Source organism: Sminthopsis crassicaudata, chromosome 1 (genome assembly GCF_048593235.1).
Source record: "Sminthopsis crassicaudata isolate SCR6 chromosome 1, ASM4859323v1, whole genome shotgun sequence".
Classification (NCBI taxonomy): domain Eukaryota; kingdom Metazoa; phylum Chordata; class Mammalia; order Dasyuromorphia; family Dasyuridae; genus Sminthopsis; species Sminthopsis crassicaudata.
In genome coordinates this window covers 620,838,045-620,853,772 of record NC_133617.1, presented here as the reverse complement: position 1 = coordinate 620,853,772, position 15,728 = coordinate 620,838,045, and the positions used below count along the sequence as shown (strand labels likewise).

The 15,728-nt window shown below is 34.8% G+C and overlaps 1 protein-coding gene across 1 annotated transcript in view; it reads right to left on the bottom strand.

Moving 5' to 3' along the window:
• The window catches only part of C9 (complement C9), a 50,905-nt gene that overhangs the window by 12,184 nt on the left and 22,993 nt on the right, over positions 1-15,728 (bottom strand). Inside the window, 4 exon segments of the mRNA XM_074282608.1 lie at positions 1,153-1,278; positions 3,467-3,707; positions 7,334-7,726; positions 9,040-9,178. Of these exon segments, the coding sequence (XP_074138709.1) occupies positions 1,153-1,278; positions 3,467-3,707; positions 7,334-7,726; positions 9,040-9,178 (899 nt within the window).

Here is a 15,728-nt window from a genome sequence, read left to right as displayed (position 1 = left end):
ACAGTAGTGAAGACAAATCCAAAGAGCTAGAAAGATGTCTAGAATGGAAACCAGAGCAATGGTCAAGCCAGCTTCTCTCCTTGCTCATTTGATGAGAATATTACATATTAAAATATCTTCTCCATCAATGGAAATCTCTATTTTATTCACTCTTTTGCATGAAATCACTAAAAAAATACCATTAAAATAAAAATAATATATTGATGGAGTACACGAGAAATCATTATCAATCCTTAACTTCATCTCAATTTTGCTATCAGATAACTTGGAAGAGTAAGGAACAGTAAGATAAGACTTAGACTTGAGACAGGTAACTTTTGACATGGAGATGAATCTGAAAAAGACTAGAAGAAAGAGCTCTAGGCATGTGAGGCTTGAAACAAGTAAATTTTGAGTCAGGGAGAGGGCTGCAAAATCCACAAGAAGTCAGATTAACAAGTATTTATTAAGTATTTATTGTATACTAAGTAACTTGATAAAAATTCTGAGGTTAAAAAATAAGAATAATTCCTGCCCTCAGTTAGCTTATGTGCCTGCCCTTGCGATCTGGGATAGGGAGAAAGAACTGATATTTTAGGAGAAGCCAGAGTGATGGCAGAGAAACTTAAAAAGCTTGAAAACTTAAAAAGTTGGACAAACCTGGGACTTCAAGATATGACCTTAAGCATTTGCCCCACTCTACAGCACAGTGAACAGAACAGTAAACAGAACATTTAACCTGGAGTCAGGCAGAACTGAGTTCCAATATTGCCTTAGGTACTTACTAGCTGTATGAACCTGGGCAAATCATTTAACCTCTACCTCAGTTTCTTTATCTGTAAAATGGAGACAATAACATACCAATTTCCTGGGCTTTTGTGAGGATCAAGTGAGATATTTGTAAAGCACTTAACATACTGCCTGGCACATAATAAGTACTTAATAAATGCTTGCTTTCTTGCTTCTACTGTTAGTGATTTCCTGTCAGATCCTATAAAAAGTATTTTAACTTTTAAGTGGTTCTATTCTGGTGTAAATCTAGACAGACATTCTGACCCAGTTCCAAAAGTATAAAAATGTTGAGAGGTAAGAAAAGGTAGTAGGGATTCTTATTTCCAGAGAAAGGAGGCAGATGCATGGTGACACACAGTAGCCTGATAGAGCCATACTTACCTAATTGCCTTGTGTTCACTGCTGAACAATCAGAATGTTTTATGTTGGCTTGGAAATCAATTATAGTTTGGTAAGAAAAATCGAAATCATACCCAAGGCATTTCCGCACATCACGTACTTCAAGACCTACCAAAAAAAATTCATTTGAATATTCCTGGAGGATTTATACATTAAATCAAATTCAAATAAATTCTGTCTTTGCTACTTGGAAAGGAAAAAAAAAAAGATTTATTTTGCTTCTGGGGAGTCACTGCTGCCTACAAAGGCATCATGGCTATCTTTCTGCACCTTCTCTTATTAGCATCACTCAGTGGTATCCAATGGAATTCTGTTGCTTGCCAATTTAATAGTGAATAGTACACCTTGTTCTGCCATTCTTAGGCAGCAAAGGCATTGGATTGGGAATGAGGAAGGAGTGGTGGAGGGAGGCTATACTGAACCAAGACATGGAATCATGGGCACAAAATATACTTCATGTCTAGAGAGGGGAATGCAAGAGAGAAACAGGATAATGAGCTTATAGCACTGGACCCAGAGGGAGGAAGATTGATATTCAAATTCCAAATCAGACACTGTGATCCTGGGCAAGCCATTTGACTCTCAGTTTCCTTATCTGCACAATGAAGGGATTGACTTTAATGACCTCTAACAAACCTTCCACCTCTAAATCTTATGTCCTTTTCCATAGGTTTTTGTAGGAAAAAAACAATATGAATCATAATTTCATAGGAAATCCTATGATCCCATTTCTTTTAGATTATTTAGATCTTATTTTATACATGAGAAAACTGAAGCATAGAGAGAGAGGAAAAGTCATTTCCAACAGTTTATGGAGATTTTAAATTGCATGTCCCCCAGGTATCTCAAACTCAATTTATCCAAGAAAGAGTTCATTCACTTTCTTCCCAATCTCACACCTCTTCCAAACTCTTTATTTCTGTCACCCTCATTCCAATCATCCAAGGTTCAACATTTTGATGTCATCTTGAACTCCTACTTTACCAAATCCTATCAACTAATCAGTGGCCACATCTTTCTGGTTCTTCATAATACCCTTTGCAGCTGTCTTCTCTCTACTCACACAGCCACCACTTCTTTTCTGGTGCTCATCACTGCACATCTGGATTATTGAAACAGCATCCTATTTGGCTTCCTTGAATTATCTATCCCCCCTGTAATCCATCCATTCTTCACAATGCTGCTAAATGTTTTCCTAAAGGGTGCTCCTGACATTGTCACCTCACCCTCACCTCAAACTAAATGAACTCGAATTCTACCCTATTCTTTTTGGCAATGCAAATTTATCTCTTTGCCTTTTAAAGCTCTTTACAGCCTATCTTTCCTGCCTTATTATACATTACTCTCTGCCTGAATTCTGCATTATTTACTCAGCAGTGTGCCTACTGCAACCCTTCTATACTCCCCCCCCCATAGAAAGTAACTTCTGAGAGGGCAAAAACTGATTTGGTTATGAGTTTATATCTTGCTCTGCACTCCACTTTATCTATCTATCTATCTATCTATCTATCTATCTATCTATCTCTGTATCTATATCTATATCTATATATATATATATATCACTTAACAGTGTTCATTGAGTTTAGCTGAATTGCACAATATTCAATGTTCTACATTTTATTCTGTCAGTAAGCATTTATTAAGCACCTATTATGTACTAAGTATGAGGATACAAGGAAAAGAAAAAGATAGTCCTTACTCTTGAGGAACTTACAAATCCAACAAGAAAACAAATTATACAAAAAAGCTATTTAGATAATAAGTTGGAAGTAATTAACAGAGGGAAGAAATTAAAATCAAGAATGATTGGGAAAAACTTCCTGTAAAAGATGGGGTATAATATGGGACTTGAAGAAAACCAGGGAAATCATGAGGATGTAATCAAAGCAGTCTGTTGCTTAATAAAATAGATTAAAAAAAAAACTATGGGTTCTCTAAAACTTCTTTCATCTTTTGAATTGTATTTTTCTGGGAACAGTTTTGTTATCTGTTAAATGTTTAACATAAATGTTAAACAAGCTTCTGTTGCATATGTTTCACAAGATTCTCTTGAGGCTCTGCTGAGAGATCCATGACCAAATTGAAGAATTTCCAGGAGATAGTCTATTCTCCATTTGATTGATAAAGTTATAGAGCAGAGTATGCAAACATATTTCTCCTCTTTCAAAAAATCAAGGTAGTAGAACTTATCTCCTGGAAACTTTGCCTTGCCCTTTATTGGGGGGTAAAAGTGATCAGTGAAAGTGGCTATGGCACCTGGTCTAAAAAAACAACAGAGCACCAACATTAGACTTACCTCTCTTTCGCATTTCTTCTTTGTCCAATATGTATATCAATTCATATTTTCCTCCTATATTCCCAGAGCTACTGTAATGAGTGCCATACATTTCCAAGAACCCAAAATATTCTCCCTTTTCATAGTTGGTAGGCAGAGATTTTAAGTCATCCAGGAAAGTACTTTTCAACATAAAATCTCGATTTCGCATTTGGAATCTTCCAAGCTGAACTTCTCCTTTTACACGTAAAAAAATTTTTGTCTGCATTATAAAGTGGACAAAGAGGAGAAATGTGAAATTAATTGCCATCATTTTTAAGATAAGTGATTAAAATCTAAGCTCATTTCCATGAACATTTTATTCACAGGATTTTAGAGTTATAAAGGACCTTATTGACAATAAAATGCAGTTGAGAAATCCAAGAATCAGAGAAACTAAAAGTCAACTACATTTAAGTAGCTGTAAGTTGTTAAAATATGTTAAGTAGTCAACATTTCAGTTGACAGAGTTCCTTAGAGGTGGCATGTCACTTGAGAATTATTTTTATTATTTTGTGAGGCAATCAAGGTTAAGTGACTTGCCCAGGGTCACACAGCTAGTGTCAAGTGTCTGAGCTGGAATTTGAACTCGGGTCTTCTTGACTCCAAGACCAGTGCTCTATCCATTGTACCACTTAGCAGCCCCTCATTGGATAAAAATATTAAAACCAACTTACAGAAGGCCAAAATAAGATTTGGAGCTTGTAGTGGACCACACAAGGAGAAAGACTCTCAATAGATACTAAACTAAAATATGAATCATTTGTGCATATCAAGTCAATATTATAGAGAGAATGTTCTAAAGAGGTACTTGTACATGAATAGGAGTAAGAATCCTTTGACTCAGAATGGATATTTGTAGTCTAATAAAGGATTAGTGATGGTTAGAACTACCACTAGAACTTCTCTTCCAAGTTCAGTTCTCCTTCCATTCTATCATGCTACCAACTTGAGTGACTTGTTCAAAGCTGCCAGCTAGTTAGCAAAAGCAGCTCTAGAATTCAGAATTTTCAGGTTTCTTCCATTAGCCCAATCACCTATTATTTTTGAGGAGGAAAGAGAGGAAGGAGGATATAGAGACTATTGAGTACTTTCTGGGATTTTTTACACATTGTTCTTCTTCACATACTCCAGATTGGTTTTTATTGCTTTTATTGGTTCAAAATGTTCCAAGTTTCATTTCTGTACCTTTGTATTGGGCATCTCCTATATTTTGAGGGCTTTCTCCTTTCATTTCCCTAACTCAGAATCTTTGGCTTCATTCAAAGATCACTTTAATCACCACCTCCTATTTGAGGTCTTTCCTAATACTCCTAGTTACTAATGTCTCTCTTTCCCCCCTTCCTTGAAATTATCTTGTAGGTATGTGACATATATTTTTATATACTTATTTGTGTATGTATTTTCTCCTGTGACTGACTTAAAGAAGAATCTTATTGATTAAAGCAATGGAATTAGTTATTCAACTTTAGGCAGTTAGCTAGGGATCTGGAATTTTAATTTTAGGGGGAAGAAAGAGGGAAAGAGGCAGGAGAAAAAGGAGGAGAAGAGAGAAAAGGAAGAATGAAAGGAAAGAGGAAGAAAAAGAAGGAAAAGGAAAGCAGAAGAGAAAAGATGAGCAGTGAGAAAAAAGGAGAGAAGGAAGAGGAGAGAAGAAGAGAAAGAAGGGAATGAGGGAATCAAAGAGGGGGTAGAGAAAAGGGAAAGAGGAAAATGAAGGCAATACAGAATGGAGAGAGTGAGTAAAGGCAGAGTAAGATGGGGGAGAGAGGGAAAACAAGAAGGAGAGAACAAAAAGAAAGAAGGAGGAAGAGGGAGGAAAGAGTAAAAAAAGGAAAGGCAGGAGGTAGACAGAGAAAAAAGTAGGGAAAGAAGAGAAAGGAAGGAGAAAAGGAGGGAGAAGGAGGGCAAAGAGAGAGAAGAAAAGGGAAGGGAAAAGTAAGATAATACTAGTACATGTGTAGAAAAGCATAAGCTAACAACTTGGCAGTGTCAAATCAGAAATTTTGTGACAGTGACAGAAGTCTTTGCAATCAAAATGTCTTGTTTCTATCTGTCTTAAGTATGAGCTGGACCCGATCATAGTTTTCCTGCTATAGCTGTAGTTGGCCCACATTATCTACAGAAATCTTTGAGTTTTGGACTCTAGACATAGTTTCAGGCAGCTGGTCAGCCACACATGACTTCTGAGCCTGCAGGATGATGGGACTACCTGATGGGAATGAGTGTCATCAGTTCCAAAAATGTTTCAGGGAGGAAGAATTCATACTGTGCACAGAGTGAGTCATATGAAATTAATGCTGCATTCTGCTGATTCCAATTCCAATTTATAACTGAGCCTCAAAGATACACAAAAAATATTCTAATCCCCAGATCATATTGCAAAGCATGAGTAATGCACTGGGTTTTTATGAAGGGTTCTCCCAAGTGTCCATGTGTGTATTTTTCTGAAGAATTAAATTAGAAGATGTCAAATTTGACTAGTTTATGATGCAGATTTATCAGTAGGGATTTTCTATTGGCATCTGAAGTACTCATTGTTTGGGATCTAAGAGCTATACTTGCATTATTATTGCCATTAAGATACTACATAGTTATTGGGGAAAGTCTCAAGCCAAGAGAACTTTTGGAGAAAGAATATTTGATATTTATTTCAAAGTGGTTAGATCCACTTTTATTGTAAAACTCAGCACACACACAAAAACACATAAGAAACATACATACAACACACACAAGATTCTTTAAAGACACAGGTTGGACTAAATGTCTGATACCTTGAACAGTTCTAAAACCTGTGAAATAGGAAATATGAGATATGAGGAAGTCATAAGACTGGTTGTTTATGGATTGAATTTCATTGCCTTATGGTCTTAAACAACAAATGAATATTCTTTCTTCTTTATAATGAATTATAGCGAGTCATCAGTAATTGTACACCTTAAAGCATTTTAAAAATAAATATCTTGTTACTATTAGCTTATAAAATATTTAATAGATAGTCAGTGTCAGTGTTAGAATAGTATGTGATCATAGTTCCTGGTCAATATACCTGAACCCTAACATATGGTTGACAAATTTCTATAAATGACAAAATCAGGGTTTAATGATGTTTGCTCCACAAACATCAATTCTGAGACAAAGAAGATTGCACCCTTCTTTACAAAAATGGAGTAATCTCTCTTTGTGTCATTCTAGCTGCAAAATTTACTTTTTCATCAGTAATGCATATTCTAGTTTAATGTTTTTGAATGTCTTTCTCTGGTTTTTGCCAACTCTAGATACTAAAAATACTGAAGCAATTCTCAGATGGCCCAGTAGATAGAATACTCAGGAAGTCCTGAGTTCAAATTCAGCCTCAGACACTTATTAATTATATAAGCCTTAAAGGGGGAACAGTAGATAGAGTGCCAGACTTGGAATAAGGAAGACCTGAGTCTCAGGCACTTACTAGATGTGAGATCTTGAACAAGTCACTTAACACTGTTTGTCCCAGTTTCCTCATCTATAAAATGAACTGGAGAAGGAAATGACAAATGATTACAGTATCTTTGACAAGAAAACCCCGAACAGGAGTACGAGGAGTCAGAGGTGACTGCAATGACTCAATAATAACAAAACTAAAACTCTCAACAAGTCACTTAACCTGTGTCTGCCTCGGTTTCCTCATCTGTAAAATGGGAAAACTAATACTGGCTACCTCCCAGGATTGTTGTGAGGATAATAAGATAAGATCTGTATGGGGTTTGGCATAATTTAAAATTCTATATAAATATAACGATAAATAGTATTATAAATTATTATTATAGTTGGTTTAAAAACATTCCATATTGTGTACTTTCTTCATCCTACCTTGTCTGAGGAATAGTATTTGATAAGGTGGAGGCTTTCATTTTTTGAGTATCTAAATCGAAATGTTAGACCAGAATTTTGTGCCTTATTTTTTTGACTAGACTCTCCTTCAGATTCTGCTTTTTCAGAGGCTCTATCCCCAGCTTCTTCTGCCCCAGGAACTTCTTCTTTAAGTATTTCAGATTTTGGAGCTCTAGCTTCAGGTTCCCCAAATTCTGGAGCATTAGAGTCAAATGATTTTACAGTATTGATTGAATTCAAAAGGCCTTCAGTAGACGTGAGTTTTAGAGACAGTTCAATGCCAAAACTTGTTCTCCTTTCGCTGAATGTCTCTGCTATTTGAAGTATGTGTTCTTCATAAGTCTCTGTACTGAATCTTTTTTCTGCTTTGGTCTGAAACAAAGAAAAACAACTGGTTATTTTTAAATCAAAGGAAAAAAGTAATTAGATGTTTTCTTTGCTAATTTAACATTCGTTAGGTATTTGTAGGGTTATTAAACATTAAAATGTGATCTCCCTCTATGGATCTTTTTTTTTTTTTTAAGGACAGGACATTATTATTTCTCACACAATCCAGGCTGAAATTAGGAAAATGGATTACATGACATTTCTCAGTCCATTACAGATCTGTATCAGATCTGTACAGATTTTGTATCAGGTATGCCCAAATAAAAAAAAAAAAAATTCCTCCTGTGAATCAGCATGGAACAGAAAGTATACTATGTAGGTTATTTTTTCCTTTCTCCATCATTCTTTCTTCTTTACCTCACCCTTTTCCATTCCAAGGTGACATAAGGTACAAGAAAAATTAGTTTTGTACAAACAAATGCTAATGGCAATCCTGATGTCACAAGGAGTCCCCAAAAAGGTTTTTGATACCTACATTTGTATGGGATCCATAACTAATTTGATGTTCCATTTCCCATTTACAAACTTTCTTCAAGTAGTCCCTCATTTCTTTCTTGAACTTTTTTCCTTCCTACCTTCACTGTTATAAGAGTTTTCATAATGAACTTAATCCATAGTGGGCAAAAACTCCAGAGAAAATCTGGAAAAAACATTAAGCACTCCTTACTCCTTATCTGAAATATAGTTCTAGAAAAGTTATGCAAGCCTCTAAAAATGACACTATGATCTCAGATTTCAATGACAGCTTGTTTAGGGCTGTTATCTAGTTTGGTAGAACATGATAAGATTGTATTAGCCATTAGTCAATTAGTTGTTAGTCATTAGTCAATTAGTGAATATTGAAGTATATTCACAAGATAAGTTAGAAAAAAATGGATATTGAGATAAAAGGGCAGGGTAATATAGCTACAGACTCACAACTCTGAGTCAAGCAATGAATATCAAGATAATCACCATTTAAATCATTACTCATCACATTATAGGTTTTATCATTTCTACCAATCATAGTAATTTCTTCTCATTATTCTAAAATAGTTGGTGATGCATTTCTTACATTTATTGAAGAAGGTCAGTTCATCATAAAATGATGGCTGATTTGAAGATTTTTTTTTTTTTTGAGATTGTAATAGATTGAATGTAAGAACTATTGGGCATTCAACTAATTGTTTCTCTTGTCTGCAAAATTTCACTCAATATTTTTTCATGAAATTTATTTAATTAAAGTCTTTTTTGATGTCTTTAGAACTAGATTCTGAGAAGTTACAGGATGATTTGATAGGATCTGTGGAAAGACTTACATCATAGTTTAGAGTTGCCACATTCCAGGGTTTACGATAATAGATCCCAGTATTTCCATCTCGAACTCTCTCACATAGACCATGGAAATATTCATTGTCAAAGGGGGTGTCCAAAGGATTCATCCCTAAAATGTTGATCCTGAGAACAGAAGAGATGGTAAATTTACAAGAGTAACCTTCACCACTCTAACTCTAAAGAACATTTCATGAGTGTCATCACCATCACATGATATATTCAGGAAGAAAATTATTTAAGGACCTCTTTTCCCTCATTTTAGGGTCTCTAGTAGTAAAGTTGGCTCAAAGAAGATCCTAAACTATTTGAGAATAAAAGAATGCCTTCAGTGAACAATAGCAAAAGCATACTAAGGAAAAGCACTAGGAGAAATGGGCTCTGATTCCTAACTTCTCTGCTCTAACTTGAATCTCACCTCTTCTTGAAAGCAACTTAAGCTGTGAGACTGGAATGCCAACTCTGTAAATTATTTGCAAACAGTGCATCCCTTGGGTACAATCTAACATGTGTGTATTAGGTTTCATCTATGAATCAACTCTGGTACTTCTTCCTTTCCTCTCTGCACTTTCTTTAAACATGTGTCTTCTCCTCCAGCTGTCTCATTGCACATCAAGGACCTCATTTTTGTTTCCAGGACTGCATTAAACATAGTGTACTTTCCAGCATTCCAACAAGAACACCGAAATTCCAGTTTGCTGGCAAAAAGTTCATATGTTTCTCCTTTCTCTGGCCCAAGTTTCCAACTTTTTTGGGAGAACTTTCTTTCAGAAAATAGGAATCTTGTTAATATAAAAAATTTATGTGCTGATTCATAAGATTAAAGGCTGTATACTACTTATAATTGACTATTTTTGGCATTCTGCACAAAACTATTTCTTTGTAAAAAGTGTATAGTGTTAATTTAGAATATCCAATTGCTTATTGGATATTTCAAAGAAATATCCTAGAGACATTTCCAACTTAACATGTACAAAACTGAACTTATTTTCCCCTCAAATTTTCTCTTCTTCCAAACTTCACTATTCTTATAAGAGACAACAACATTCTTCTGTTCTTCCATTTTGTAATTTCAGCATTATCCTTCATTCCTCATCCTTCCTCACTCCACATATCTAATCAGTTTCCAAGTCTTACTATTTGAGACTTCCATGTCTTCTCTTGATTCCTATCCCTTTTCTCTATTCATATAGCTACCACCTTAGTTCAGACTCTCTTGCCTTAGTGATTGAAACACCTTCCAAACTGGTTTCCCTTCAATCCACCCTACATAAAACTACCAAAGAAAATTTCCTTAATCACAAATTTGACCATGTGACACTTGTTCTCATCTCAATTAACTTTAATGTTTTCCTATTGCCTCTAGGATAAAAATATTGCTTGCTCTGTTAAACCATTCATAAATAGCCCTTCATAACCTGTTTCTACTCTACCCTCACAATCTTGAAGGATGTTACTCTTCCTCTTGCACTCTGTGATCCAGCAAACTGGCCTTCTGTCTGTTCTTCACAGCCAGCACTCACTCCATCTGCCCTGTCAATGCCTTTTAACAGATGGAACACATTCTCTCCTCACTTCCATAGCACAGAGTCCCTTTCTTTAAGAGGTAGCTCAAGCACCATCTTCTGCATGAAGCTGTTCCTGATTCTTCCCAAATGCTAACACCCTCTCTCTCAAACTACTTTGTTATCTACTACTTTTCATATATTTATTTTCTCTAAGTATTAATTTTATACATGCTTGTATATGTCCCTATAGTCTCCCCCCACCTAGAATGTAAGTTCCTCATGAGAAGAAATGGTTTCATTTTTTGCATTTATATTCCAGGGACTAGCACAGAGCCTGCCACATAGTAGGCACTTAATAAATACTTATTTACTGATTAGATTGGCATAGAAAAAAAATTACAAAGTTGTACACCTGCAGTTTTCCTCTGAGGCAGCTGTATCACAAATCATGTCACTAATCATAAGGACAACTTGGCAAAGGAATGTGGCTAAATTAGGATGGGCTTACCATCAATGCTACAGAAACATTAAAAAAGCCTGTGCTACTGACAGCCAGTTAGCAATATTATATTCATCTGGACAGCATTTTTCAGGAAAGCTCTGAATCAGCAGAAAGAAGTTGAATTTTCCTTTTCTCTCTAACCAACTAGTGATATCTGTTACATTTTAAAGGTGGCTCAGTTAAGGAGATAGAATTTGTACAACATTCTAAAGACTGACCAAGAAATAAAAATACATCTCCTAAAAAAGCCCTTTTGATAATAATGATAGCCTTTATAAAGTACCTTAATATTTGCAAAGTATTTTATGAATGTCATCCCATTTGATCCTTACAATAAACCTGGGACATAAATGTTATTATAATTATTATTTTATGTTTAGAAAGGACATTTATTGAAGTTCAGAATTTGTGAATAGACATTTTAAACAAAAAGCATTAGTCCTGCCATTCATATTAAATCTTTATGAAAGAAAATCAATAATTGGCAAATTAAGTTTTAATTTAAAAAATTCTATTTTAAAATTAAATTTAAATTTTGACAATTACAGATTTTATTGTTAAGAAATGAAATATAAGTGGGTCTCATAAGACATTTTAGCACTTCTATCTTTATGGACACAAACCACATTGTTATCACCTTTCATTAACTTCAGTAACAGTAAGATTACTTGCCAAAGCTGATATTATTATACCCAATTTACATGATGAGGAAACTGAAGCTGAGAGAGATTAATTGACTTGTCCTAGGTCACAGAACTAGAAATCATCTGAAGCCAGATTTGAACTGAGGTCTTCTTAGTTCAGAATTCTATTCATTGAACTACTTAATTGACTTGGAACACAAACAACAAAAGATTTAGTGTCAAATGGAGGGAAGAAAAATTGAGCACCACAAGACTTTAAACCCAGAAGGAATCTCAGAAGTCATCTAGTCCAACCCACTTTTTTTTTTTTTTTTAAATAGGAAACTGACTTTCTACACAGAGGTAGAATGATTTTGCCACAGTTCACACAGGTAAACAGAGCAGGTATTCCCACTGAAATCTTCCCACTGAAATGGTACTAGGTTATGCATGGTAGGTCACCTAACTCTTAGTCTCAGTTATTTCATTTGTAAAATAGGAACTTTGTCTATAGGTACAATATATCACAAAGTGCTTCATAAAATATTTATATTTATTTATAAAATATGCATAAATTATAAAATATAAATGTAACATATTTCAAATACTATAATATAGCTAAAATGCTTTGCTAAATCTATGCAAATGTCAGCTATCATTATTATCAGGATGAAAACTAAACCTGAAACTATTCTTTACCAATGCTGATGGGCATTCCTCTGCTACTTACTATTTTAGATAGTATGAACACCAAGAGATTAAATGATTTACCCAATGTCATATAGTCAGAATATGTCAGAAGCAGGACTGGAATCCAGATGTTCCTTAGTTTTAAAGTTGGCTCTCTATCCATTATGCCACAGTACTTCTCACATAATTGTTATTATATGAATGGGAATTATCATTCTCATTGTGAGCTGCAGTAACCAAAAGAATCAAAGTAAAGAGAAAAAGGAAGGCATTCCAAGCAAGGGGAATGGAGTGATATGAGCAGATATGGAGAAGGAAAGGAATATTGTATGTCTGGGGGCACAATGGCCAGTATGGTTGGATCCATATGAGATCTTGCTGTGAATCTCATCAAAACTCATAAGAGGTAACATTTGATTTTACTACTACAGAACCAGCCAGACTAGTCTACAGTGAGATAGTTTGATTTTCTAGGTAAGGTGAAAATTTCTCACATTGGAATGCCATTTTTGGGAAGAGGAAACCCCTTTCTGCTCTGGATAGTACTTGGTGTAAGCCTGTGTTCCCATCTGCGTTCCAACTCACTAGTTTTCCAGGTGAACTAGAGGGGAATCTTCCTGGGCTTGATCCACAGGGGAGATTTTAAGCTGGGAGCACAAGGAAAGCATTCTTTGCATATCATACATAATTTCATCTGGTTTGGATTTGTGTGTTTTCAATGAATACAAGATGGTGTGTGGGGGATTACATTAATGTTTTTGAAAATCTTCGAAGGCTATAAGGCAAGGGTTTCTCAGAATTGCAATCCAACTCCCCTAGAATCCTTGTTCAATTGGAAAAGCAGTTCACTGCGAGAAAAAGTATAGGATACATTTATCAGAATTATCCTATACTTTTTCTTCCAGTGAACTGACAAATGTTGAGAACTTTGATCTGTGAAAAAAAAGATTTGGTTGTATGTGACAGCTGACAAGATAAAATTTGGAGAAATTGTCCAGATTGCAAAGTGTAGATATGTAGCTTACTGTCATGGTTGTAGAAACTTTCACTATCATCATTATTCTTGTTATTGTGACTTTATGTATGTTAGTACAGACATTTGGAAGGCACCATGTAAGAACAGTAATCAGAATAAATAAAGAAAAGCTTTAATGGTATATACTGAATTATTATAAATGTAACTGTAAAATGACTCCTTTTGACTTGTAATCCCTTTTTAAGTATTAGTTCTTGTTTTTCCACTTCACATATCTAATTCAATAGCCAAGTCCCTGCTTTAAGATCTCATTTTAAAATAAAATATTATATATCAGTTGTGCTTTGAAGTGGAGGAAGCAACTACAGGTCTTTTGTTGTAGTGGAGATGGGGGTGGAGGTTGAGGCAGTAATATGATATAATGAAATGGAATCCAGAGATATCAGGTTTAGTTCGGGCTCTGAAAATGAATGAATGTGAGCCTTAGGCAAGTCACAAAGCATCTCTGTATTTCAGTTTTCTCATCCTTAAAATGGGATAATGAATGATTGGATAGATGGATGGATGACAAACATTTATTAAATACTTAATATGCACTTAGTATTCAACTAAATACTAGATATACAAATATAAGAGAAAAATAATTCTTGACCTCAGAGAACTTATATTTTAATGAGAAAGACAATATTTTTAAGGAGTCATAACCAAGGAAGAGAGTCAAAGAAAGTCACAAAAAATGGCATATAGAGCAATAGAGTACTTGAGGGAATGACAGTAGAATTATAAAATTCAAATGATATGAGGTATATGGAAAGATATTAACAAGAATAAATCACTATGTAAATACAAAATCTTTCATTCAAAAAGATGCTATGGACTCATTTCTGCTATTTATGTATTCCCATAAAGCACTAAGCTATGCAAAATTAAGCAACAAAAGCTAGGACTTATGGGGAAAAGGGGGTTAAAGATACAATACTCAAATATTTCATCAATGACACTTATTAAAAAAGATAAAAATATATGGAAAAGGGTAGCACAACTTTCTACTTACTAAATGGTTAAGAAATACATAAATACGGCAATAAATTCCTTGGCATCATTGGCCCCAATTAGCTTGTATTTTTTGTTTATTTAAGAAAAGAATAAACTAAATGAGAATAACAACAAAGTTTTCACCTTTTTTATTGTTGCTTTCTTGCTTGTTTTTTTTTCTTCCTCATTTTTGCCTCTTTTAATTTGATTTTTCTTATGCAATATGATAAATGTGGACATATGTTTAGAAGAATTGCATATGTTTAACCTATATTGAATTACTTGATGCTAGGGGAGGTGGGGATGGGAGGGAGGGAGAAAAATTTGGAACACAAGGTTTTTCAAGGGGGAATGTTGAAAACTATCTCTGTATGTATTTTGAAAAAATCAAAAGCTATAAAAAGAAAAGAATATAGTGATAAAAGAAGGTAACATGAATCAAAAATCATGGAATCTGAGTCTGAATCCTGGTTCATGGCATTTATCTGTATGATTTCAAGAAAATCACTTAACCTCACTGAGGTTCAGGTGGTACATTTGTAAATTGAAAAGATTGGATCCAGTAACATCTGGTGCCCTTTCTGCTTTGAGATTTGTGATGCTATGGCCCTAAGAAAAGCAGCTGTAGTGTTGGGGGGAGAGTCTGGAATTTAGCTTTTGAAGACCTGGGTGGGATCCCTGATTCTACTGCTTTCTAGCTAGATAATCCTAAGCAAGTCATAGAACTTCTTTGAGAAAGTTTTCTCACCTGTAAAATGGGGCTAATGCTTTTTTCCTTTTTTTTCTTTTTTACATAAAGCTTTTTTTTATTATTTTTTATTTTTTTTTTGCTGAGGCAATTGGGGTTAATTGACTTGCCTAGGGTAGGAAGTTTTAAATGTCTGAGAGTCACATTTGAACTCAAGTCCTCCTGATTTCAGGGCTGGTGCTCTATCCACTGCACCATGTACCTGCCCTAAGCTTTTTTATTTTCAAAACACATGCATAGATAATTTTTAACATTTACCCTTGAAAAACCTTGTGTTCCAATGTTTTTTCCTCCCTCCCTTCTCCCTTCTTTCTCTCTTAGGTAGCAAGTAATATAATATGATAAATACATGTGATTCTTCTACATACATTTCCACAATTATTGTGCTGCACAAAAAAAAGCACATCAAAAAAGAAAAAAAATGAGAAAGAAAACAAAATGCAAGCAAACAACACCAAAAAAAGTAAAAATGCTATGCTGTGATCCACCCTCAGTTCCCATAGTCCTCTCTCTGCGTGTGGATGGCTCTCTTCATCACAAGATCAATGGAACTGGCCTCAATCACCTCACTGTTGAAAAGAGCCATGTCCATCA